Here is a 25,586-nt window from a genome sequence, read left to right as displayed (position 1 = left end):
CAACATATATCCAAGGTTGGGCCAACATCCATGCAATCGGCGTCTAATTTTGGGCCAACGTAAAGCCAATACGTTGGCCCAACGTGAGCCCACTTTGCACTTAAACATTGAACCAACATTGGTATGCAACGTTGGGCCAACAAAATGAATATTGTTGGCATTACATTGGGCCAACATATTGATGCTGACTGGGCACTAATTTGTAAGTTTCAATAATACATTATCTCATTGTGTGTTTATAAATATTGATAAAATAGTGTGCGTTTCAAGTTTTCCTCTTTTATTTTTGTCCAGTTCAGTGGCCAGTATATTACTAAATATAGTATGGTGACGTAAGCGGAGACTTGCCAAAGTTTTTGAGTCCCGAGCAACAGGAAAGATAACTCCAAAAAGGAACTTTGATACCAGAGATTTTGAAAATGTTTTTTCTACATCAGTGGATTCAATTTTAATTCAATTTTTTGATGTAATCTAATTCATTAATGTTTCTTATCTACAAAAGGAGTCCTTGTTGATTTTTCTAGAGATGTATTTCAGAGAAAATGAGTTTTATGTACTTTTTATATATAAAATAAATTTCTGTAAAAAATATGTTGATCGATAAAATTAAGTTTTTATGATTATTCTGTAAGCTTATAAATATACGAAAGGGTAAGACAAAATTTTTTGTGCTAGGTATGAAAACGCTTTGGGAAAAATTCCTGGAAACTTGTGAAATAATCATTTCAAAAAATCAGTTTAAATTACGTTTTAATCCCTGGACACTTTTTAAAAGTTGATATGCTTGTTAAAAGTAATGCTCAATAATATGAGAACATAAGCTGTGGGTGTGTGGAGGACCCTTAAGTCTATCTTAAAGGTGCATGGACACAGATTTGAAGTTAATATTTCCTGTATAATATCACGACTTATATATTTTAATAGCATTTCACACAAAAATATATAAAAACTTTTATTTCATCTTAAAGTTATTGAAACCTCAAATTTTTGGATGGGTTTGATTGACATATTCTTGCACTCTCACAATTTTTTTCTTTTATTCTTAATACTTAGGAAAAGTGGCAATCTTGTTGTGTATCAATGAAAAATATTAAAACTTTAATCCATTGTCCATGCACCTTTAAACAAAAATGGCCGCGTCCATGTTGTTGCTGGATCGAGGAAATAGTCGTATCAAGAGATACGGTAAGAATTTGAGGGACTGATTACAGTACACGTTAAAGACAGAAGTGCTAGAACCAGAAGTCAGCTTCTCACAGGACGTTCAGATGTAAAAATTACCACTGTAATATATAGATTTCTTTTTATGTTTAATAAGACTATTAATTTTTGTCGATGTGTTTTTCAAAAAAATGTAATACAGTTTGACTAATGAATGATATTACAATATTAATATTTCTCTCCATCTAAAAGGGGTATTTATTTCTCTAACCACCCCCACCCCTGCAACCTCAACGCTGAATATATCTTTAAAAAATCGTGGATTTTTTTTGTTTGTATATCATGTGGTTTCTACAGATGTTGAATTATTAAACAGTCATACAGGTACTGCATTTACACATGATAGGGACATACATGTAGCATCGATTTTGAAAGGTGGAGCCGTAGAAAAAAAATCCAACTTACACTGAAAAAAACTTGACAAACAAAAAAAAAACTAAATTTTCTGACTCAAAAATGCTATTTCATGCTGTGGGGGGGGGGGTAGGTTCCAACTTCTTTCAGTGCCATTTTTTTTTCATACACTACTATATTACCTTAATTTTACTATTCAGTGCCATTGAACATGTTGGTAAAATGAGAGAGAGAGAGAGTTAGATTACATGGTTGCTATAATTTTCTTTGGTGACCTCACAGGTGTTGATACCGCCCTCTATGCCAGAAATTAGAGTACAAACAATCATTCCCACAAATGGCGCTGTGTTTCTTCACCTCATCAAGCAGTAGTTCGATTTCAATCTCAAAAAAATTAGGGCTCCTCTTTCTATTGCTGGGTTTTTTCTTGTCGAACAAGAATTTTTTTTATTAATAAGGGCTCCACGGAGAAAAGTGGCGCGCTTTTCATCGTTCAAGAATTCTGAATTATGATCAAATGGCACTCTATTTGATTTTAAATGCAAACAATATTACAGTATATCGTCGAATTAAGATGATTAATAATTAAAAGAATATTATTTTTATTTATATTTTTTCTTTAAAAAAATCATTATTTTAAAATTTTCATTCTTTTAAATATTTTCATTGTGATGACATATCGTGTAGCATCATCTATAGCAAAAAATTACAACTCCTGATTCCTGACAATGGTATAAAGCTTTGCGTATTTCTACATTGTATGTCATAATGATTTAAGACGTCTTAGCTTAGGATAATCATAAGATAGCTTTGAAAAACACCTTAAGATAACCTTACGATGACCCTAAGATTTTCCTAAGATATGTTTTAGGAAATTTCTTGTGAACAATCTTAGGAAATTTTCGTAAACATGCCTGCATATTCACAGCTTTTACTTTCTAATGATAAAATTGTTCAAAACCACTTTTTATTGTTGATTACCTTTAACACTTCAGTCAAACAGGAAGGGCTGTACCTATCTATACTTCAGAAAAATCCTTAGAGATGCTTTCCCGGGTCCAGCAAATGCTCTATCGAGCCCGTATCTTATACTCCTTTCAAAATATAAAATTTAAACTTACTGTGCTACATGTCATTCAGCAGAAGTAGTCTTTAACAGAAGATATAACTTAAAAACTCCAAAGAGCTTTTAGAAATTGAAAATCGCTATTCATTTTAAATGATACAAAAAATTCGACTTTACTACAAACATTTCTCACGGTAAATCAAACACTAATGACAATATTGACAGCTGCATCTTCACCAAAAAATAGAGCTTAGAAATTTTCCTATCTTGTGATTGGTCATCAGCAAATCTACTTTGTTACTCTGCAACAAAAAAATACTCTAAAGTTGATATTAAAAGAACACTGGAACTCGGTCTACTTGAAAACGTTTAGTTAGAAACCAAGTCTTACAACAAGTGCAATGCCGATGGGCACTAAAGGTGCTTCTTTATTAGCCAACGTGTTTTATATTCCAATGAAGCAGAATTTATTTGAAAACTTGCTCTTTGAACAAACGTTTTCATCACACCATTAAATTACCCTTTATTGTACGGTTCATGTGGTTATGGCAATAAAAATTGGTCAAAAAACTATGACAGACAAAAGGATAATAAAGGTCATCTAAGTGAGAGCTAGAAAATCGGATTGTCAAAGCATCGTATTCAATTTTTGAATGAAATGAGAGATAGAGTTTAATCATCTAATTTAAATGACTGAGTCTTCATAGAACTTAAGACTTCAAAATGACCGGAACAACGAGGAACACGTAAAAGTTGTCGAGAGACATCCGTAGTTTTCCAGAGGAGGATCTACCACTCGAAAACGGTGGTGCCCCAGGCATCATCTTGATACCAGTTTCATTCTCGCAGGTTTCGATACTTTTTCCACTGCTGATGCAGTTCTGAAAATTCTGAAACGCATCACCTTCAGGGAGCGTACTCTCATCTTGAATTGTATCATTACCCTGTGGTGGGTTTATATTCTCAAAAACTTGCTGACAGGTTTGTAGACTTTGACCGTTTTTAAGACATTCAGCCAGCATTTGGTCCGTGAAACCGCCTCCAGGACCAAAATTTGATAGGGTAGGAAGCTCCTCCCCTTCAGTAGTTCTTGGGGTTATTAGACTGTGTACTTGACATAGCAGTGTCAGCGACCAGGTGGCGAGGCAGAGACAAGCTGACATGATCTGAAATATGTATTAGATAGATATGGATAAATTCCTTATTGACGAAAGTTCAGTCAAATTTTCAAACCTCAGCATTAAGAACATTCTAAGGTGATGACCATCCCAAAGAAAAAAATAATAATATATATGGTCATCCCTTTTATAATATATTAATTTTTTTTTTCGTAAAGCATTAGAATTGCAAAAATTATTTGATAACATTTTATCGTTATTTAATAAAGTATCAAAATAATTGAGCGCAATAGAAAGACTGAGTGATACATGTACCGGGTAATAAGACAATGCCTTAGCTAGCAGCGGTGGGAAGGGGTTAAATATATTTAAGGAATCACTGTCTAGTTTGTTGGGTATGACACGGCATCAACGATAGCTGGAAATGTGGGATAATTTACCCCTTATGCATAAATTATCCCACCTTTCCAACCGTCGTTGATGTCCCTGGCACACCCAACAAAAGCTAGTCAGTCATTCCTTATATTTGCATTTATTTGTGAAAAAAAATGTAATTTTATATTTTTTAAACGCTGTCTAAAAAAAAAAATTAAAATACTTAGTATACGAGACTTAATTCTCGTGTTAATTTTAATGGCCCCTGTCCACTGACGTCAAGCACAAAGACATCCACAAGAAGTTGCCAAGTTGACTGAATTGCATCATTAAGCGCCTGTCCTTTCACTTGGCGAAACTTACATTCTGGTATAATGAAATCAATTCAACTAACTTTGAAAGAGTTATCGCAGAGAAATCTATTAGAAATGTAAAATTTGATACTAACGTACATTCACAGTCTTACAAATACTTTGATCATTGATTTCAATTGATTGACATAAAATGAATGTGTATGACGCAGAGGAATAAGTTCTACTTATCTTTTTCAGAGATTGTATTAAAAATATTCGGTCATCCGACATTTATATATATTATACTTTCATATAAATTAGTTGAATCTGATTGGTCGAGAAACATTTGCTAAAAAACACTACTACCCGCTGAATAATGAAGCCACGCCCTTCAGCGTAGCAACAGTCAACATTGCTTGACGACGGGTGGTATTCCAAAAAATAGTGACTGCGCAGAATTTATGCGCGCACGGTTCACTGTTATATGTATTTGTATAAAACATTCAGTATAATATAATAAATATTGCATGTAGTTGAGTGTAACATTGAAAATTTTCACCCCTCGAAAACCATTGTCAACCTCGGCTGCGCCTCGGTTGACAATGGTTTTCTTGGTGTGAAAATTTTCAATGATACTCTCAACTACATGCGATATTTATATGATATCTAAGTGACATTAACGTTTATTTTTCTCCCTAATTGTATAGATTTTTAACTGAAACCAAACTTCTGTTGCTCATATTTGTGTTGGAAGATCTATATATAAGCTTTGTTTAAAGCAAAATTAAAAATGGAGCTCATATTGCTTTATGATAAAACAGAAATAAAGACTTCTAACAAAAGTGTTTCATGTTATCTTTATCATTTTTAAAACAGTAAAAAGAAACATGTTTTTTTCTGTAGTCGTCACTTATTAATTTATCCTATGTCCTTTTGAAACAAATGTATGTTTACTTTCCCGTATATATTTCTAATGAAAACATAATAAAACCTACCTTTTATGCTTTATAAAAGTTGAAGTAGTAGGTTCTTCTCTCGTCTACTGAGAGAAACAAAAAAAAAACAAGATCGGTTGTAGATGACTTTTATATATACAGAGTCAATTTCACTGAGATAAACGACCAAATATATATCATCTATCCAATTAGTTGCCATAAGATGAAATCTTATCAACTTCTTATTAATACTTCCATCAAGACAATACCCTTCATGAATTCCCTTAAAAGACATTATTTTTTCTTCTATTAGCATAGCGTATATACAAACGATACCTTTGAATATCCCCAGGTCTTATTTCTATTTGGAAAGTAATAAATCATTTCTCGGAGAAGTTCTTGACTCTACCAAGGAAAAAAAAGAAGGATACAGAATACTACACCATAGAATGACAAAGGGACAAAAACTAATGCAAAGAATTCATTGAGGAAGATTACTATACAAACAAGAGGCCCATGTCCCACATCGCTCACCTGAGCACTGTGGCCAGGAAAGAAGCAAAACTAAATCATGTATTAAAATCTTTAATGTATAAGTGGTCCTAACCTACCCCTAAAAGGGGGGGGGGTACGATTTGAATAAAGTTGAATCTACATTAACGAAGAATGCTTACATATTTCTTTGAAATATTGTGACTAATTTCACCCTATGGGTTTAAAAATTTCCTTTCAGCCTCATCCTACCCCCAGGGGTCACGATTTGAACAAACTTGAATCTAAATTACCCGAGGATCCTTCCTTACAAGTAGAACCAATCATGGCTTTGTTGTTCTTGAAAAGAACAGATCATCCATTGTGGTCCCACCCTACCCTCGGGGGTCATGATTTGAACAAACTTGAATCTACACTACCTGAAGATGATTTCCTTTTCATATGACCAATCACAGTTTTCTTGTTCTTGAAAGAAGATTTTAAACATTTTTTCTACACTGTATGTATTCCTATGTAATACTTTGATCATCCATTGTGGCCCAACATTAGATTACAAAGATATACACTACCTTAAGATGACCAATAATGACAATGAACAAGATCACTACAGCTAAGAATGATAATGAACCGGAACACTAAAGCTAAGAATGGCAATGAACCAGAACACTTAGAGCTAAGAATGACAATGAACCAGAACACTTAGAGCAAAGAATGACAATGAACCAGAACATTAGAACAAAGAATGACAATGAACAAGAACATTAGAACAAAGAATGACAATGAACCAGAACAATAGAACAAAGAATGACAATGAACCATAACAATAGAACAAAGAATGACAATGAACAAGAATATTAGAACAAAGAATGACAATGAACCAGAACATTAGAACAAAGAATGACAATGAACCAGAACACTAAAGCAAAGAATGACAATGAACTTGATCACTTGAGCTAAGAATGACAATGAACTAGATTACTAGAGCTAAGGATGACACTGAACCAGAACACTAGAGCTAGGAAAGACAAGACGATTAATCAACCAGAACACTGGAGCTATCTGAATGAAATTTAGATAGATCACAACAGTTCAAACCATTCGCAGTTAAGGTACATTGATACTCTGATAAGAGAGATAACTCTTAATGACACAAACGTTTATTATTCCTTTATAAATTTGTCAAGTTTATGTGCCTTTTTTGTCAATCTTTGCCCCGCAAGACATGCTGTAATTGTTTGTATTTTATTCAGCATATACATTTCCTTTGGAAAATCATAAAAGTTTAAGAAAAATTTCATATAAGTGAGCAGGGGTTTTTTTGAAACTTAATTCACTATTTAGAAAGTGTAAACTTCCCCAACACAGTTTACATCCTATAGATGGGTAGCTAGTAAATTCACTACCTTAATAAATTAAATATGCCGACAAGGTCATTGCATTGGCCATAGAACTTGCAAAATACACTGTTGATATACCTTGTTTCATCAACTTGTTCTTTAAATGCTTGTCTTGTTTTAGATATTGTTCTGATAAAAACCATGCTCTTGATTATCTAGTTGGGAAACTCCACATACAAAAAATAAGGATAAATGGCTACATAGATCAGGATGTTGACATTAGAAATGCCGAAGTAATCAGGTAACCCATTGAGTGTTGTTGTTAGGTTACTCTCCATGTCCTTTTCTAGTTAAGGATTAAAATATAAAACAGATTTGTCAGACTGTATTTTCCTTCATTACAAATAGACCAAGATTTATCGAGTTGTATTGTACAGTCTCTAAATGTGAAAGCAAAAATAAAATCTATGAATTAAAAAAGATATCCAGAGTCAATATAGGAATGGAAGTACTAACATGAAGCATTCACTAATGAAACTAGAACTGTCCAAACGGGACAAAATACCCCCCGCTGGGTTTTTCAGAAGTAAGTTTTTCCATAATAAAGATATGTATCACACATGAATTATGAAATTTTTCTTCCATTGACCTTAAACTTCCCCAAATGACCTTGGGTCAAGGTCATAACACACCTTGGGGCATGGGCAATCTTTGTGTGAAATGAGAACCTACCAAGTTTATCCATATCTTTGTGTGACCTTGAACTTCCCCAAATGACCTTGGGTCAAGGTCATAACACACCTTGGGGCATGGGCAATCTTTGTGTGAAATGAGAACCTACCAAGTTTATCCATAAAAAAGATGTGGACACGAATTATGAAATTTTTCTTCCAATGACCTTGAACTTCCCCAAATGACCTTGGGTCAAGGTCATAACACACCCTTGGGTCATGGGCAATCTTTGTGTGAAATGAGAACCTACCAAGTTTATCCATAAGAAAGATATGGACCAGACACGAATTATGAAATTTTTCTTCCAGTGACCTTGAACTTCCCCAAATGACCTTGGGTCAAGGTCATGACACACCCCTATGTCATGGGCAATCTTTGTGTGGAGTAGTAGATTCTAATGTCCCTTCGTAAGAAAGATATGGACCGGACACATTTGCACAGACAGACGGACAGCTGGATGGACGGACAAGGCGATTCCTATATACCCCCCCAAACTTCGTTTGCGGGGGGTATAAAAAGCCACTTAAAGCCTCAGGTAAAATATCCCTCTGCTCTAAATTTCATCATTTTTTTTTCAAAATTTCCAAATATTGATTTTCATCAATAACAATAGCATTAGATTCAAATGGAAAATAGTTTGAAGTATGAAGCGATGCTTACTTTTTTTGAGAAATGAATATTATGTCTAATCTTGATGTGAAGAAAATTTGATATGGTAATTAGAAATATCAATATTTTTTTATCTCACTATAAAATTAATAGTATGTGGTATATATGAAAATAATATTTAATGTCATACCTATCTAGTTCTGATTAGGAAGCATAATAAAGCGTTGCTCTTTAAATCAGAATATCAAATTGTTACACCGCTTACTGCCATGTAATATATGGATACAAATAGTATTCATGTTCAAAAGTCCATTAAACAATACAAATCAGGAGCAGAGTAAACAAGGACCTCTAAAACATCAGAGGTAGGATCAGGTGCCATGGAGGAGTTAGTATCCCCTGCAGACCGGTCATCAGGAAGTAACAAAAAAATCCATCAAAACTTCAGTGATTGAAAAATGGCCTATCAAAATTATCGCATTAGCAGTTACATTTTCAAGCTTTTGATATGCTAATTATATTGCCACTTCATTGCATTGCAATGCTTAATGATATTTCTATCATAAAGCTTCGTTTATCATTTGGGGTTGTTATAATGCATACCTCTTGTATATTGTTGTTTATATAACGAAATGTTGAGGTGAAGGCCAAAGCCAGCATTTCTTTTTCTCATGCATTAAGTTATACGTAACCTCTTACAATATATTTTGTTTCAAGTGACTACAAAACAAAGTTTGCCAATATCCGGGAGCAAATTGTATCCATGGGAGTTTGTGTGTGTTAGATTCTACCAGTTTTAACCTCAGCAGTATGAACTGAATGTGTTGTATACATATCAACAACTATATGGTGTCAGTGTGAAATGAAATTATTTTCATCCTTTATTACAAATCAATGAATGTGTGGTCAAGTGATGAGCCACTTAATACACTGGCTTGAATACCAGTCCCTTGTTCAAATAGTGTTATATAAAAGGAAAAAATTTCCAAATGTATTTTCATATCAACAGGGGAGAGGACACAAATATTCAACTCATTGTGTTGATATCCCCTTGTCAAGGCTCTAGGTTAAAAATACACAAAATTAGGATAAAATCATGACCAACCACAAATCATGAGACATATGTCTACCATATTGAGGGTTTCTGAGCAGTCAAGAATCCACTTTCATGACAAGACTAATTAAAATTCATAAAAGCAAAAGTGAGTTTTCCAAAAACATTTATTAAATTCTTATAATAAATTATAACAATTGTAAATGAGGTTAAAACAGTGGTTTCTGTAACAATTTACATTATATAGATAAATAACACTTTGATAACACCTGAAATATCCAGTATTACAAAACAATAGTAAATGTAAAAAAACAGTAGCATAGTTCAATTTCTGAATTTTTAAGAACACAATTTATAGTTTTAGAACACAATTTTATAGTTTTAGAACATAATTTTATAGTCTATAAAAAGATATAACTTTGACAGCAGATTCCTTGATGTTCAATCTATACCAATTATCAGTGTGAGTTCAAATTAGCTTTGATCTTTTATAATGCTGAAACTATAATATTCTGCAAAAAAAAAACCAGCAAAAAGGTAGTTTTCAGACATAAAACCCCTGTCATAAGACTCCTTTAATGTTTTTTTTTAATGAGGACATTGCCTGTTTCATGCAAAACAGAACTGATTTCTTCAGCTTCAGGTAAAATCAATACTATATCTTGTTGTTTTTCCATAAGTTCCATTTCTACATATGCTATTGATAACCATTTGTGAGTAGACTTCATTTATTTCACCCTGAACATGGTAAACTGTTTTCTCTGAGCCAGCATCCTTGACTTCTGAAAGCTACAAAAAATGGCTTTCTTTCAGGATAAAAACAGAATACTGTAAATGTATTACATTTGGCTTGTATGATATTTGGCGGAAATTCAATTTTCTACAAGTTAGCGTAGATTTGATTTAGCGCTGTCTGAAGTTGCTAATTATAAAAGTTAATATACAAGACTTAGCGATGTACTTGAATTAGCGGACTCTGCTTTCCACCAAAATCGCTAGATGGAATGCACCGCTAAATGTAATACGTTTACAGTAATACAATTGACAAATACTTACATATTGCCTACTAGTTATTATGTTGTTTTTAAATCGACCCTAATACATCCAAATTAGACGTAACAGCTTTCGTGTATGTTCAAAGTGTCTCAGTATATTTAACAGTGATTTCGATCTCTAGCTACATGTAGCTACGAAGCACATAAAATTAATTAAACAGTATATATAGGCTCCTTGACCTGTACAACTTCTTATGGTTACTTTGTTTGGGGAAAAAATTAGCATGGCTACAAATCATATAAGCATTTAGATATCACATTAAATCTAAATTTAAGGATATCTGATCCTCAGCCAGGAAGGATAACTCTTTAATTTATAAATTAATTCAAAAAGTCGTAAAATAAAGCTTGAAATTGAAATTTTTTCATGCAACAATTTTCATTTTATGCCTCTACCTATGATTCAATGTTCTTTTAAGTTTTAAAAAACGGTTTTTTAAAAAAGTTGACATTTGTACCTCATAAAACTAAGTAAAACTTGCATATTTAAAAAAAATCAAAGTTCTTTTAATTTAGCCTTAGTTACCAATGTTAATAAACATGATTTGAAATTAGAAGTGATTTACGGTGTTTTCTTTGAAAGGAAACACTTCATACACTATGCAATATGAAACGATGGAAGTAAGTTGAGAAAGTAAAGTACTGAATGAGTGTAAAAATCATGCAATTATCTTTAAAAGCCTGGATACCTATGATTTTTATTCCTAAAATGTATTTCTTGATCAATTATCAATTAGAAAATAGCAGTAGGTAGTTCTAATTGCATTTCCTGAAAAGTTATTTGAGATTTATTAATTTTCCCTATATTTTATAATATGATTAAATTTGAAGATGAAGTTTAAAGATTGATTGATTGTATACTGTTTAAAGTCCCTCTCCAGAATATTTCACTGATATGGAGACGTCACCATTGCCGGTGAAGGGCTGCAAATTTAGGCCTATGCTCGGCACTTACGGCCTTTGAGCAGGGAGGGAACTTTATTGTGCCACACCTGCTGTGACACGGGGCCTTGGTTTATACGGTCTCATCCGAAGGACCGCCCCATTTAGTCGCCTTTTACGACAAGCAAGGGGGTACTGAGGACCTATTCTAACCCGGATCCCCAAGGGGCTGAAGTTTAAAGAAACACCGTGGGTATATACATTTTACTTTGAGAATTTAGAGACATCTTTGAGAGCCTTTTCAATTACTCAATGCCTGATTTTCAGAACCTGAGGATTGGATAACCTTAATACAAGACGTCCATAGGGTAAAATGTTCACCAAGCTACATTTGGTCCTGATTTACTTCACCGGATTTTTAAGATTTTATTTCCATTTCATTTAAATGTTAAACTTTAGTTCCCTTTTTTTGATCCCATCCTATCCCCAGGGACCATAATTTGACAAAAAAAATGAATCTACACTACCTCAGAAAGCTTCCACACAAGTTTCAGCTTTTCTGGCCCAGAGGTTTTTAAGATTTTTTTAATGACCCCACCTTGTGTCTTTTCTTCATTATATCCCCTTGGAAGGGGAATTGGTCCTTCATTTCAACAATTTAAACCTCCCTTTACCTAAGAGTGTCTGGTAACAATTTTGATTAAAATGGGACCAGTGGCTCTTGAGAAGTTTAAAAAATTTGAAAAATGTTACAGATGAGGGGGCAAAGGCGGGTGGGGGTTCAGGAATATCAGAGCTTTTAACTAAAGTGAGCTTTAAGCCTTTAACTATCTTGCAAATTATCAATGATGAAATTAAATACTGTGAAATTGCAAATTTTTGTTGGGATTTAATTTTTAATGTTTCTGAGGTATCAAGAGTTAAAATTTAAAATACATTACTAAGCATCCATTTTTCATCCATGAAAATAAATCCCCACAAACCATGATTTTTCTCAAACCACAAAAATTTGACCCCATGAAAATACAATGCATGTGATTTAACAGTAACCCAGTGTCTTCAACCTTACACCCTATCTTTTTTTAGTCTATTTAAAAAGCTTTTCACTAGTGTATAGTAGGTCATTAAAATATCACTTTCTCACACAATTACCTTATGGAAATGACAGGCGCATTTTCCCTGTAGAAAGTCTTTGAATCTGGCCATTGTCATATTAAATGTTTTGATGAATTCAAACCCTAGCTTCCTGCTATGTTTTTCTAGTTCTCTTTCTCTCAGTACAAGTTTCTGTATGTCAGTCTGAAACATAAAAAATTACAATATTGTTTCCACTGCAGACCAGAGTGGCATTAAGGGAACTCTTTACCCCCCATCCTTCTATCACACTTTTTAACCTGAGAACTGTAAAGTAAGAGATATAAATTTGATAATTTGCACATATATAGTCTGGAATTGTGGCTTTTGTATTTTACCTTCATGGTTTTTGACCTTGTTGTCCTTGAACTTGACCTTTGACCTACTTTTTGAAATAGCTGGCAGTGTTGATATACAACTTCTTTTTTAGATTTAAGAGGTAATTCTATCCTATTCAGAATGTGCACTGTTTGTCATTAAACATTTTGAAAAATATCAGCATAAAAGTTCACCTGACCTTGACCTTTGACCTACTTTGCAAGATTTACTTCTGAGGGTTAAATTTAACTTGTGTCTTTTGAATTTAGGGAAGTAGGAATTTGATTATTATCATTTATACATGTTTATGAACTCATTACAATGTTCTTTGGCACTGTATGAAATACAGTGTTTAAAAATGCAATGTTTAAATATATCAAATTAAGACAGCTGTCCTCAAGTAAATTTACAATTGCCAAATTGCTGGAATTACCTGTGGTAGATAATGAACACCATTAACATGTTGGTGGAATCCTGAACCCAGTCCTTTCACAATGAGCTTGATGTTAGATAAATTTTCTCTGGAAAATATCATTAAAACAAGAAATTTATTTTGTCTGCAATTACTTTGCTCTTTCTAAATTCAAGTTTATATCTCTGACAAGGAAGATCATTTTTTTCCCTATTTTAAGCTGAATTTTGCAGAAAAATTAAGATTTAATCTTTTAGATTAGGATGATACCTCTTTAAAGCTTTGATGATGAGATCCAGATGATGTCTTGCCAACCAATGAACACCCCCGACAACCAGCACTGTGCTGTTGTCATCTCGTAATGGCTGGGTCCTAATAAAAAATATTCAATTATCAGTATCACAGTTAACAAATAGGCCATGAGCAACAACATACAATCAAAGATACATACAACCTTTAAGTAAAGATGAGAAAATACCCACCACAAAAAAAGGACCATACAGCTTTGATTAGTTGAAGCATGCAGAGAGTTGGTACACTGTAAATCACTTTTTACTCCCAAGAACTTCATTTTTACGTAATTATGCGAGACACTGTGTAGTCACAAAGTCATTCTCACAAATATTTGTATTCTTAAACATTATACAGACCTATATCCACAATTTATTACAATGTTGTTTCCCTCATATAAAGAGTTCATGACTATATCTAGCAAAAATAAAGTTTTGTGAGAATTAAGCAATCTACAGAACTATATATTCATTATTGGAGCAAGGCATAGTTTTGGGAGTCACAAACAATTAACTTGGATCAAGTTCCATTTGTTCAACAATTCAGGCCTAACATGTCCTATACTCTAATCTACAGTACTTTACATCAAATATTATATATTAGAAACTTTAAGCACAAAAAATCCATATACCATTTGATCAGCTGGAATACTGCCTTGTCAAATGCTGGTCTGTGATTGGTTGGTAACCAGAATTGCGGGTAATATGAAAAGCTCAGATCCGTTTGATTTCCATTTATGCTTTTGTAGAGCTTAAGATTATGAGTTTTGTCCCATTCTGTTAGAGAACCATTTATCTTCTCCAGGATATAATGCATGATTCCCCGATTTGTGGAGTCTCCGATAAAAAGCACTTTTCTTCCTTTAAAACAGGAACTAATTTCTAGGTCATTCAGAAGCTTAGTCTGACAAATGTTTGTCTGCCATGCTGCACTCCCCCAGTGACAGGAGTGGGGGTCTTTACAGTCTTCACAAGGCACAAACCATGAGGCTAAAATTTAAACAGATATATTCATATAATTCTCCTAAAATTTTAATTGATTTCAAATGAGCAAACACATTATACTTTCATGATGTTGTATTCTAAGAATTACTTGCAATTGGTACAGATGTATAACATATATATTTTTGTGAATGTGAATTTGAAAGTTTGTGACACATTACATTGATCTCCCCAAGATAAGCATAAAAAGAAAAAAATCTAACAGCATTTTATTTTTTTCAACAACATTGTTATAGCCATCAAAGACTTTATTACAATTTCAGCAACCCCCCTCTTCATCAATGCTATCGGCTTTTCATGCAGGTGTTAAATATCACAGGCATCAGCTCATTCTGACAAACTGAACTATAATAATTCAGCAGACCAACTCAGTGCTTACCCCCCTGATAATCAGATGGCTGACAGACAGGAAGTTGTGATGAATGTCGCTGGTAGAGTCTCCAGGATCTAAACCTTGTGACGGCTCGTAGTCCGCAGTTCTCCCCAGGGGAATACCTCAGCTCACAATCCTACAAAGGTCAAGTCAATATGTCTTATCACAAGCCATCCAAACACTATAATCAACATTTTTATTTGTAATATAAAGCAATTTCAAAAATTACTTCAAATTTTCAAAATTTAGATTCAATTCTTATTAAGTTTGAACATATTTAAAATCATTGACAAATTTATTTTCACAAACAAAATAGAGGAAATCTGACCTGAGTTAGCTGACAGACTCTTAGTGAGGGTCGGGGCTGGGGAATTCCCCTCCCTCTTCTCCAGATTATGATAATATATGTGTTGATTGGCTGTGGTCCTGGCGGTGATGCCATCACTACATGTATTCTTATTCTGTTCTCTCCTAAACCAAGGGTGTAATTCATAAATCTGCAAAACACTACATGTACTCTTATCCTGTTTTCTCCTATACCAACATAAATTAAAGCTACAAATCACTTTATTAAGTCCTAAAACATTCATTCCTTCACTTAGTATAGCTTTAATTTAAAGAAATACATGTATTTTTTAATAGCAAAAATACCAGAAAACATTGTTTGTCATTGAGTCATAGAGAAAATCATAAAGGTCCTGCGGCCCTTAATTTTCACAAAGATACTTACGAATAAGACTAAAATTTTCCCCTTTGTAAAACAATTATCTAAGCTACAAAAACTTATTTTTCTTTTACATTTTATTCATATTTCATGATTAAATTGTAATTTAGAAAAAAATATCTTTATAAACTAACCCCCATCCCCACAATCACGCATTTTAACGCATATACCGTTGCCCCGCAATCACACATTTTAACGCATATACCTTTGCCCCGCAATCACGCACTTTAACGCATATTTCGTTTTTGACGTTTTCTGCTCTGATAACGCGTTAAGTTTTGATGGTATGATAATAAATGATTAGAAAATAAAATTTGTAATTCCATTCTAATATCTTTCGCAAATAAGAATTTTTTTCTCATTTTAATATGTCCAAGTCGCTCGATTTATTTGACGAAACTTGGGATGCGAGACAAATCAAGGTCTTTCCTTTGACACTAAATAAGCCAAGCACTTGATCAACTGATTTGGTGAAGTGGAAGTCCCTCAATCTTGTGCGAGATGGGACCCTTGGTCCAGAATTTATCAAATTCGACAAATGTTTTTTTTATGTAAATGTTTGATAAAAGCTCATGCAGAAATCGACAGAAGGACCGTATAAAACTAGAAAACTGACCAGTCAGCAAGGGCCCCGCTGAGGGGTAGAAATATAAGGGTGAACCTCATTGAATGAGAGTTTTACTTGATTACATTTTTTTAAATATATGAAGATTATAAGTAACAACTGCATTTTTAAAATTTCAAATGTCCAAAAACCTGTAAATAGTAACCTTGTATTAACAGAAAATAGGGAAAACCTCATGTCTTATTAAAAAAAAAACTAAATTTAATGTGTATTTAAAAAAGATTTAAGCAGGTGTTTTATAAAATGCAAGCCTTCAGTGAATGCAAATATCACCCAGGGTTGACCTCAACTTCAAAACAAACATCAGTTGCAGACAAAGGTGTTCATTAATCTTCATGTGACAGATAAAGATAAGCCTCTAAATTTTCTGCAGCAAGCAAGATAATTAATCCCAGGGGATTAATTGTATTGCTCTCCCATCCTTTTCTTCTATATAAATTTACAATAGGAACTTTTTTCAGCACTGACAGAATGGGGTTATTATCTGATTACCTGTTAAAATTAACAGCATTAAGGCAGCAAAACAAATTTAAATTAAATAAATAATTAAAAAATAAAGTAGTAATAATAAAAAAAGGATATCTTAATATATATCTTGATTTTAGGATTCAATAAAATTATGTTAAATATGTGTACAGTATTTTAACCAATATAAAGTATGAACATTATTTTAAATCCATATTTCACAGAATGTACACATCATTCAAAATTGACCTTAACTTCAAAACAAAGTTCATTGAAGACAGAGGCTGGTAGAGTAATTAATCTCAATTCGACAGATAAAGATAATGCTTAGGATTTTCTTCATGTGGAAGGTTAATTAATCCCAAAGGACAAATTGCACAGCCTTCCCAGTTTACAATGGCAACATTCTCAGCAGTTATCTCTCTTTGCCCATTCATTCTTTTGCATAGTAAGGAATCTACCCCACCACCCCAGCTCCAAACCAGAAGACACAGAGAACCAAACTTAGCATCAAAATATGTATTTCTGCCTACTGAACTACCATACCAAATTTGAACCTGATTGGGCAACCTTAAAAAAAGTTATTAGAAAAAAACAGAAAATTTGTGGACGGAAGAGTGACAGACGGACAGCTAGCTAGACAGACGGACGGACAGAGTGATTACTATAGGGCACCCGCAAATCCTTGCGGGGCCCTAATTACAAAGGAATATTTAAGTTAATACATAATCATACAACTGAAGAGAAAAGAGGTTTGGGTCATAGAATAAAGCTTTGTTCCAGTTTACATGTAATCTAATGTTACATGTAATCTCATGTAATCTTATTACTTGTTCGATTTAAAATTAAATTCGTAAAAATACAATTATTTAATCTGATTTTTTCCGCCTTACACAGAAATCCAAAGAAAAAATACACATACACAAATAGAAAGGAACAAGATAAAGGAACAACAAATATCATAATTTGAAAAAGAGGTTGATTTAAATTTTTAATTTGATTGATCTCATTATCATATCAACGTTTCCGATGTTGTTAAAAGAAAAAGTGTTGCTCTTACTCGATCGTGTGTCTTGATTTCTAAAACAAGGTATTCTGGGAAAATTTTATGCAAGTATACTGCACACTTGTTTGATATTTTAAAAAAAAGCAGAACAAACGAAAAGTCGGTGAGCCAATGCTCGCGAATAATACCCTGCTCTAATGTGAGTATACACTATTATGTTTACACACGTTCACAAATGCACGATAAAAAATTAAAATTCGAATTAAGTTGACATCAATTCATATACAAAAATAAATCTCACTATATGGCATGTCTCAACTGCAAAGATTGTGCTAAAATTTAAAGAACCTGCAATGAGTAGTTGCTTAGAAAAATGCGATAAAAAGTTGTGACATTATGTATTGTACGGACAGACGCACGGTTAAACGGGAAGTTGACATCAGATTTGAACGATGAATTCCACCATATGTCATGCCACAGTTATTTTTCTAACTTCTAACTTCTAACAAATTTCTAACGAATGTGCTGAAATCAACTCTAATGACTACTGCGTAGTTGCTGAGAAAACTGCGACCAAAAACCTTTTTTACGGACAGACACACAGCTAGACAGACGGAAAAACTCACAGGGGTAAAATAGTAACCCCCCTCTCTCTTTCGCAGCGGGGATATGATTAAAAGACATATGTGATTAGTTTTATCAGTGGGTATATAGTCCCATAGGAATATTCCTTGATCCGCCTCGAGTACGTTTATATTGTCCGTATAATATTAATTAAAAATATTCACTTATCAGCCGCTTTCACACGAATATATATTATACCCTGTGGGTTCATGTATGTCAACACTGCATACACTAGAAATTACAGGTTTTGAAAAATCTTATTAGGCGACGTAAACTTTCAAGAAAAGGACGACGATGTGGTCTGATGGGATGTTACACATCTTTGACCAACAGCGATCTAAATAATTCCCTGCATTTCATCTCCGAAATCATATTATTATAATATTAAGAATTTCCGGCATTTTTTTTCTTCGATCAACAGCTATCTTGTTAAATAGAAGGACTGATTTGAAATTTTATATTTACTTCATTTCATCACAGAAATGTTCAGCATTTCCGACACATTATTTTTGCAGTTTTTTTTGGGGGGGGGGGGGGGGGGGGATATGCATTTTATGTCTACCAAGTTTATGAATAATCGATTAATCAAAAAAGAAAATCAACTACACTTGTTCTATATTATGTCAATGATGCCAGAGACACATGATACTGATCTCAAATTTAAATTCCATTAAAAAAAAAACAAAAACAAAAAATACAAAAAAAAAAAGTTTTTGTTGTCATTGATTTATTGTTCAAAGATAATGATTTCAACTTTCAATTAAGAAAGTTTTCGGTCCCAGTTTTATTATCTGGAATTTAATCTTTCATAAATGTCGGAAAATAAATCTATAAACTGTCATTAACTATGTAATGTCGGAAATATAAGTACCGGGGGTAGAATATACATGTATAATTAATTTTTTTGCTACTGAAAAAGACTGCAGTCAAACTATTGAAATTACCTGTTTATTCTCCTTTTTGATTTAATAATATCATTTTTTTTCAGTCAGAATTGTATATCTTTTACAAACACGTACAATTAATTATTTATTTTCTGCCGTTAACTTGTATATTTTAATACTAGATAGTAATATGATGATCATGGGATAACCGGCAAGCAATCACAAAAGTTTCTTATTGACTTTAATTTCTACAACTTTGATTAAATTTTATATAAATACGCTATCTTTTGTACATAGAAGTGGACAAGTTTTCATGTACATCGATGCCGCATGTTCATAAAATTCATCGTCATAGAAATCTGATACGGCAACTTTTGGAAAAATTGTAGAAATACTTTCTATATTTCTCAATAAATACAGCTACAATTAATGCATTTCCATAGAAACATTTTAAAGAGTACTGCCTGATTTTTAAGAGTACTGCCTGATTTGCTCCACAAATAATCGGAATACTTCGGACAGCATCGGAAAAATATTGAGTACTCGATCGCTACGTCCGAGGAGTTTGTGGACTCTTTTGTAAACTATTCTATTGCTTTTAAAAAATTGTTAAAATTCTATTAATTCCAAAAAAAACTTTTTTTCGTTGTTTTTTTTTTATTACCGGTATTAATTCGCCTTTAGTCCCGGCCCTCCGAAGTTTTTTCTTTATTTTTAACCCAAACATGGGTGTAAAGATCCTATAATCTTCGTTAGCCAAGGGATTCCGATGCGCTTCACATCTCCATTTAAGTTGATTTCAGGTCGGAAACCCTTGGCTAGCAAGGTATAGCTAATTAGGCTATATACTGCTAATTTTTAAAGACTGATTATTTTAATGCCTATTATCTGACGGCAGTATTTCATCCGTAAATCAGCCAAAATATTAATAAGAAGATGTGATCAGTTAAATTTTTACTACATGTATTTTAAAAATTAAAATGTTTTCCATGGACAATGCGCTATACATATGTAGTATCGTTCAATAGAAATTAAGCAATATTCCAACAATAGTTTTTTAAATTTAAAAAAAATCTCTCGAACAGTTAATTGTGCTGGAAGCTACATCTCCTTTTTTGTCCTAAAAAAATACTTGTGTCTTTGTCATTTTTAACCCGGGCATAAAAATGACATCCTGTCTGGAAACTCAAACAATTATTTTAAACAAAGTTTTAGATTTAGATTACTTGTAAGCTATGAGAATTTATCAAGTTTGTAAAAGTCCACAAAAAAGAATTATTTAAACAAAATAAACAGGCTTAAGTCATCATCAAAATACTTGAATTCATTTTACAGATGATTGTATAAATATTAGGGCGATATATACGGCAACATTTGCTACTCACACCGTGTAAATATTTATTTTTAAAACCACGTCTTTTCAGCACGTAATCGCAAGTGCGCTGCGGGGAAAAGGATAACGTCATCAAAAAGTAACAAATCTAATGCTACTATTACGTCACAGACAGCACAAGGGGCAAAGAGCTAAATAATTACAGAAAGGTGAAATTTAAGTCCAATTTGTAAGAAATTTTAGCAATAAGGGCCATTGATATCAATTCTAAATAAATATACTTCTACTTTATCTATACATATATTTTTATAGGAAAAGTTTGAGAAAGTTTAAATTTTATGGCCGTAATGAATTAATATTGGCTATTAAAAATGAGAGAAAGACAAAATGTTAATGATGTGAGTTTTTCTATGTTACCTGTCATCTCCATCTGATGTATGAAATCTTGCCGTGGTGTTACAATGCCTGGTGATGGCTGTTATAGAGAAGACTATGGTGTTATAGTCTGTCTGGGCCTCGTATGATGTGTGCTGAGGGTCAAACTCTGGGGTCAGCTGGATAGAGGGAGGGGATAGAGAGACGTGGGATAACAGGGACAAATCTCTGGGATCTAAAGATGAAGAGAAATTTAAGAAAAAATAATAGGTATTTCATGGAATTTTTGGATCTAATGGTCTAACTAAGGTTTAAGGTAATGGGACAATTGTTCCTGTTCCATCAACCTAGGGCAGTGAAGTCTTCTTGTGAATTCTGATTATTCATGATTTGTTATTTTCAAATTCTACAAATAGTTAACAAAAATTTACGTGCATATTTTTCCTAAAATTTTAAAGTTAAAATAATTTTAAAATTAAAAAAAAAAAATTAAATAAAAAGAATACTTCTATTTAATGGTTCAAAAGTTACACATATGATTGTATTAAATTATACTTTTTGTGTATGATCAGTTCTAGTTATTTTTTATCCTTCTAATTATCCAGCACTAAAAAATAGCAAATTACCTGAGCTACAATTTGGTGTCAGCTTTCCTACAAAACAGCAAATATATAGTATACACAATTCTTATTTTTATTCTACTCCAAAACCCTTCAACTTGTTGTTGATTAATTTCTCTCATTGATTCAATTACATTGTATTTTGAATTTTAACAGTTTTACATAGCAAATTTACTGCTAGTTACCAGATGTGGGCACTTCTTCTTCATTAATAATGTTATCTTCTGAAAACTGGGCATCAAGTTTCCTGGACAAACTGAAAAAAAATATGCATAAAAGAAAAGAAACAACTGTCTACTGAAGTGGAAACAAAATCATAAATGATAAGAACATTTAAAGTTTGTTGATAAAATATTTTTTCAGGTGCAAAAAGTCATTTACATCCTCATCCTTGTAAAATTATGTGAAAGCTTTCATGAAAATAAATTTCGCATAATTTTTACAATAGACAGGTTAGGAAATAAAAAACATGTATCAATTCTTCTTAGTATAAGAGCAACAAGAGGCCCATGGGCCACATCGCTCACCTGAGTACTGTAGCTTAGAAAAAGTAGAAATTGGTTTATTATTGAAAAGTTAAAATCCAAAAGTAATCCCATGATCAATCATTGATTTGCTATTCTTCAAAGAATTTTCCCATATATTTCTATGTAAAACTTTGGTCGGCCATTTTGGCCCCGCCCTACCCCCTGGGGTCATGATTTGAACAAATTTGAATCTTCACTACCTGAGGATGCTTCCATATAAATATGATGAATAATGGCTTTGTCATTCTTGAGAAGAAGATTTTTAAAGAATTTTCCCATTAATTTCTATGTAATACTTTGGTCGGCCATTTTGGCCCCGCCCCACCCCCGGGGGTCATGATTTGAACAAACTTGAATCTTCACTACCTGAGGATACTTCCATATAAATTTGATGAATTATGGCTTTGCCATTCTTGAGAAGAAGATTTTTAAAGAATTTTCCTATATATTTCTATGTAAAACTTTGGTCGGCCATTTTGGCCCCGCCCTACCCCCGGTGGTCATGATTTGAACAAACTTGAATCTTCACTACCTGAGGATGCTTCCATATAAATTTGATGAATTATGGCTCTGTCATTCTTGAGAAGAAGATTTTTAAAGAATTTTCCTATATATTTTTATGTAAAACTTTGGTCGGCCATTTTGGCCCCGCCCTACCCCCAGGGGTCATGATTTGAACAAACTTGAATCTTCACTACCTAAGGATGCTTCCATATAAATTTGATGAATTATGGCTCTGTCATTCTTGAGAAGAAAATCTTTAAAGAATTTTCCTATATATTTCTATGTAAAACTTTGGTCGGCCATTTTGGCCCCGCCCTACCCCCGGTGGTCATGATTTGAACAAACTTGAATCTTCACTACCTGAGGATGCTTCCATATAAATTTGATGAATTATGGCTCTGTCATTCTTGAGGAGAAGATTTTTAAAGAATTTTCCTATATATTTCTATGTAAAACTTTGGTCGGCCATTTTGGCCCCGCCCTACCCCCAGGGGTCATGATTTCAACAAACTTCAATCTACACTACCTGAGGATGTTACCCCATAAGTTTCATCTTTCCTGGCACAGTGGTTCTTGAGAAGAAGATTTTTAAAGAATTTTCCAATATATTTCTATGTAAAACTTTGGTCGGCCATTTTGGCCCCGCCCTACCCCCGGGGGTCATGATTTGAACAAATTTGAATCTACACTACCTGAGGATGTTACCCCATAAGTTTCATCTTTCCTGGCACAGTGGTTCTTGAGAAGAAGATTTTTAAAACATGCCACCAAATTTTCATTAATTCCCAATTATCTCCCCTTGAATGAGGGCGTGGCCCTTCATTTGAACAAACTTGAATCCCCTTCACCCAAGGATGCTTTGTGGCAAGTTTGGTTGAAATTGGCCCAGTGGTTCTTGAGAAGAAGTCGAAAATGTGAAAAGTTTACAGACAGACAGACAGACAGACAGACAGACAGACGGACAGACAGACAGACAGACAGACGGACAGACGGACGCCGGACAAAATGTGATCAGAAAAGCTCACTTGAGCCTTCGGCTCAGGTGAGCTAAAAAAGTAAAAAAAAAGAAATACTGAGATGCACTAACAACATTGGTTTGTTTTGACTTGGCCTGAGTTGTCCCCCTTTAGAGCCCTGTGGATAACTCCTCTCGGCTTCCTCTATAACTTGGTGTACCTCCGGAGTAAAATGACAGCTTGGTGGCTGTCTGGTCACATTGGAAGATTTAGAACCTCTCTGATCCATGAAGAATAAATGGAGAAAATAGTCCATCATATGACTGTAGTCCTCTGATACTGAAGGGTACAGCTACAGAAAAAATTATTTAATTATTCTCTGACATCTTCTGAAATCATATAACATTTTGGCTGTGTATTTTTTTCAACACCTCTTAACATATATCCACACTTCAGTATAATTCAAGATTCTTCAAGCAAAACAATTTCATACTGTATATACACGTAAGGAAATTTACATATGCAAATTGTATTGCATACACAGAGGTACAATTAAGTACATGTAAATATATCGTATCACATGAAGTCTATACTTCAATTATATTTAGACAAAATTCATGTATGTGAAAGCAGTCAAGTCTTCCTTCCAGAACTATCTGTGCATACAACCAATGAACTTCAGTACTGAAGTGTCTTTCTTCCTATGCTATAAAATGATAGATGGGATATTTTTGATAAAACAAGAGAATGTTCTTACTCTGAGGAAATCTACCGGGGCCCTCAGTTCCCTCCTAGTGTCCAGTATATAGGTCAGGTCCGAATCTTGCAGGCAGGGAGATAACTCCGATCTGCAATGCTGTCAAGGATAAAATATACTGATGGTAAAGGGAAAAATAAAAACATTCAATGGTATTTTACAACAGCAGAAAAAAACATGTATATTTCGTTAAAATATTACACAAAACTAACCGAATGCTAATAAAACGAGATTTAAAATATAACCCAAAATATTGTTTTGCCTGAAGCAATCCTAAATCTCACCATTTTCTGGGGTTGAATATTCCCAGCTACTCTTACGACCTCCTCAAATGCTGGTTCTCTGTAGGACGTCAGCATAACCACATCATTCTTAATGTCCCGAGGCATCGCTCTGTAGTCCAATGACTCAATCTACATACAGAAAACAGCAGCATCAATGCACCAGGGGCTCATTTTACAAAAGAACTTACGACTAAGACCAAAAACTTCAGATTGTTGTAACATTTTGCAAAATTAATAATTTTCTTTTAAATTATCTGTGTAAAAATATCTTAACACCTTCCTTTTAAAAAGTTAAAAATAATTTCCGATATAATGTTAATTAAAATGTTATATGAAGAATTAAATTTGGTCTTAAGTCGTAAGTCCTTTTGTAAAACCGGCCCCACATGTGGGGTGAGGGAATATGAAGGTAATGCAATAATGAGAAAATCAATTACATGCATCAATATTTTTTTTTGCAAACTTTGTCTTATTTAAGAGATATTCCATCCATACTACATTTTATGTTTCAAAGGATTCTTTTAGATATATTTCATAGGCCATGGGTACTTCCAAAAGATACTGCATGGAGACTCTATTTAATTAATCAGATTTTAACAATTGAAAGCAATTAATTTTAAATATACCAATGAAATGCCAAATGACTAAGAAGCATGTATATAGTCTCTAATCACCGAGCAAACTAAAATGCTTAGTAAAACATGTATCTGCCTTTTTGTTTACCTTTAATATGACTGGCTGAAATTCATTGGTAAACACCAAATCCACCGACAGACTCTGAAAGCACCTGCTACATCTGGTCAAATAAAATGTATAATACAAAATGTTAAACTTGGATACATGTCAAAAG

At 33.3% G+C, this 25,586-nt stretch overlaps 1 protein-coding gene across 5 annotated transcripts in view; it reads right to left on the bottom strand.

Annotated features, from left to right (window-relative positions):
• Positions 1-9,735: 9,735 nt before the first annotated feature.
• Positions 9,736-25,586, bottom strand: part of LOC134249372 (cadherin-like and PC-esterase domain-containing protein 1) — a 28,119-nt gene continuing 12,268 nt past the window's right edge. For all 5 annotated transcript variants that reach the window (XM_062731727.1, XM_062731730.1, XM_062731731.1 and 2 more), the window contains 14 exons: positions 25,460-25,532; positions 24,737-24,865; positions 24,453-24,551; positions 23,827-24,047; positions 21,894-21,964; positions 21,715-21,741; positions 21,131-21,323; positions 15,381-15,549; positions 15,059-15,188; positions 14,310-14,667; positions 13,658-13,759; positions 13,409-13,496; positions 12,676-12,822; positions 9,736-10,375 (listed from right to left, as the gene is read on the bottom strand). In XM_062731727.1, the coding sequence (XP_062587711.1) occupies positions 10,226-10,375; positions 12,676-12,822; positions 13,409-13,496; positions 13,658-13,759; positions 14,310-14,667; positions 15,059-15,188; positions 15,381-15,549; positions 21,131-21,323; positions 21,715-21,741; positions 21,894-21,964; positions 23,827-24,047; positions 24,453-24,551; positions 24,737-24,865; positions 25,460-25,532 (1,957 nt within the window). In that variant the 3' untranslated portion in view covers positions 9,736-10,225. The remainder of the gene's footprint in view (positions 10,376-12,675; positions 12,823-13,408; positions 13,497-13,657; positions 13,760-14,309; positions 14,668-15,058; positions 15,189-15,380; positions 15,550-21,130; positions 21,324-21,714; positions 21,742-21,893; positions 21,965-23,826; positions 24,048-24,452; positions 24,552-24,736; positions 24,866-25,459; positions 25,533-25,586) is intronic.

The sequence above is a fragment of the Saccostrea cucullata genome, unplaced genomic scaffold (assembly GCF_032062105.1).
Source record: "Saccostrea cucullata isolate Sc308-1 unplaced genomic scaffold, CSIRO_AGI_Scuc_v1 ctg1670, whole genome shotgun sequence".
Lineage (NCBI taxonomy): Eukaryota > Metazoa > Mollusca > Bivalvia > Ostreida > Ostreidae > Saccostrea > Saccostrea cuccullata.
This window is presented reverse-complemented; position numbering and strand designations above follow the sequence as displayed.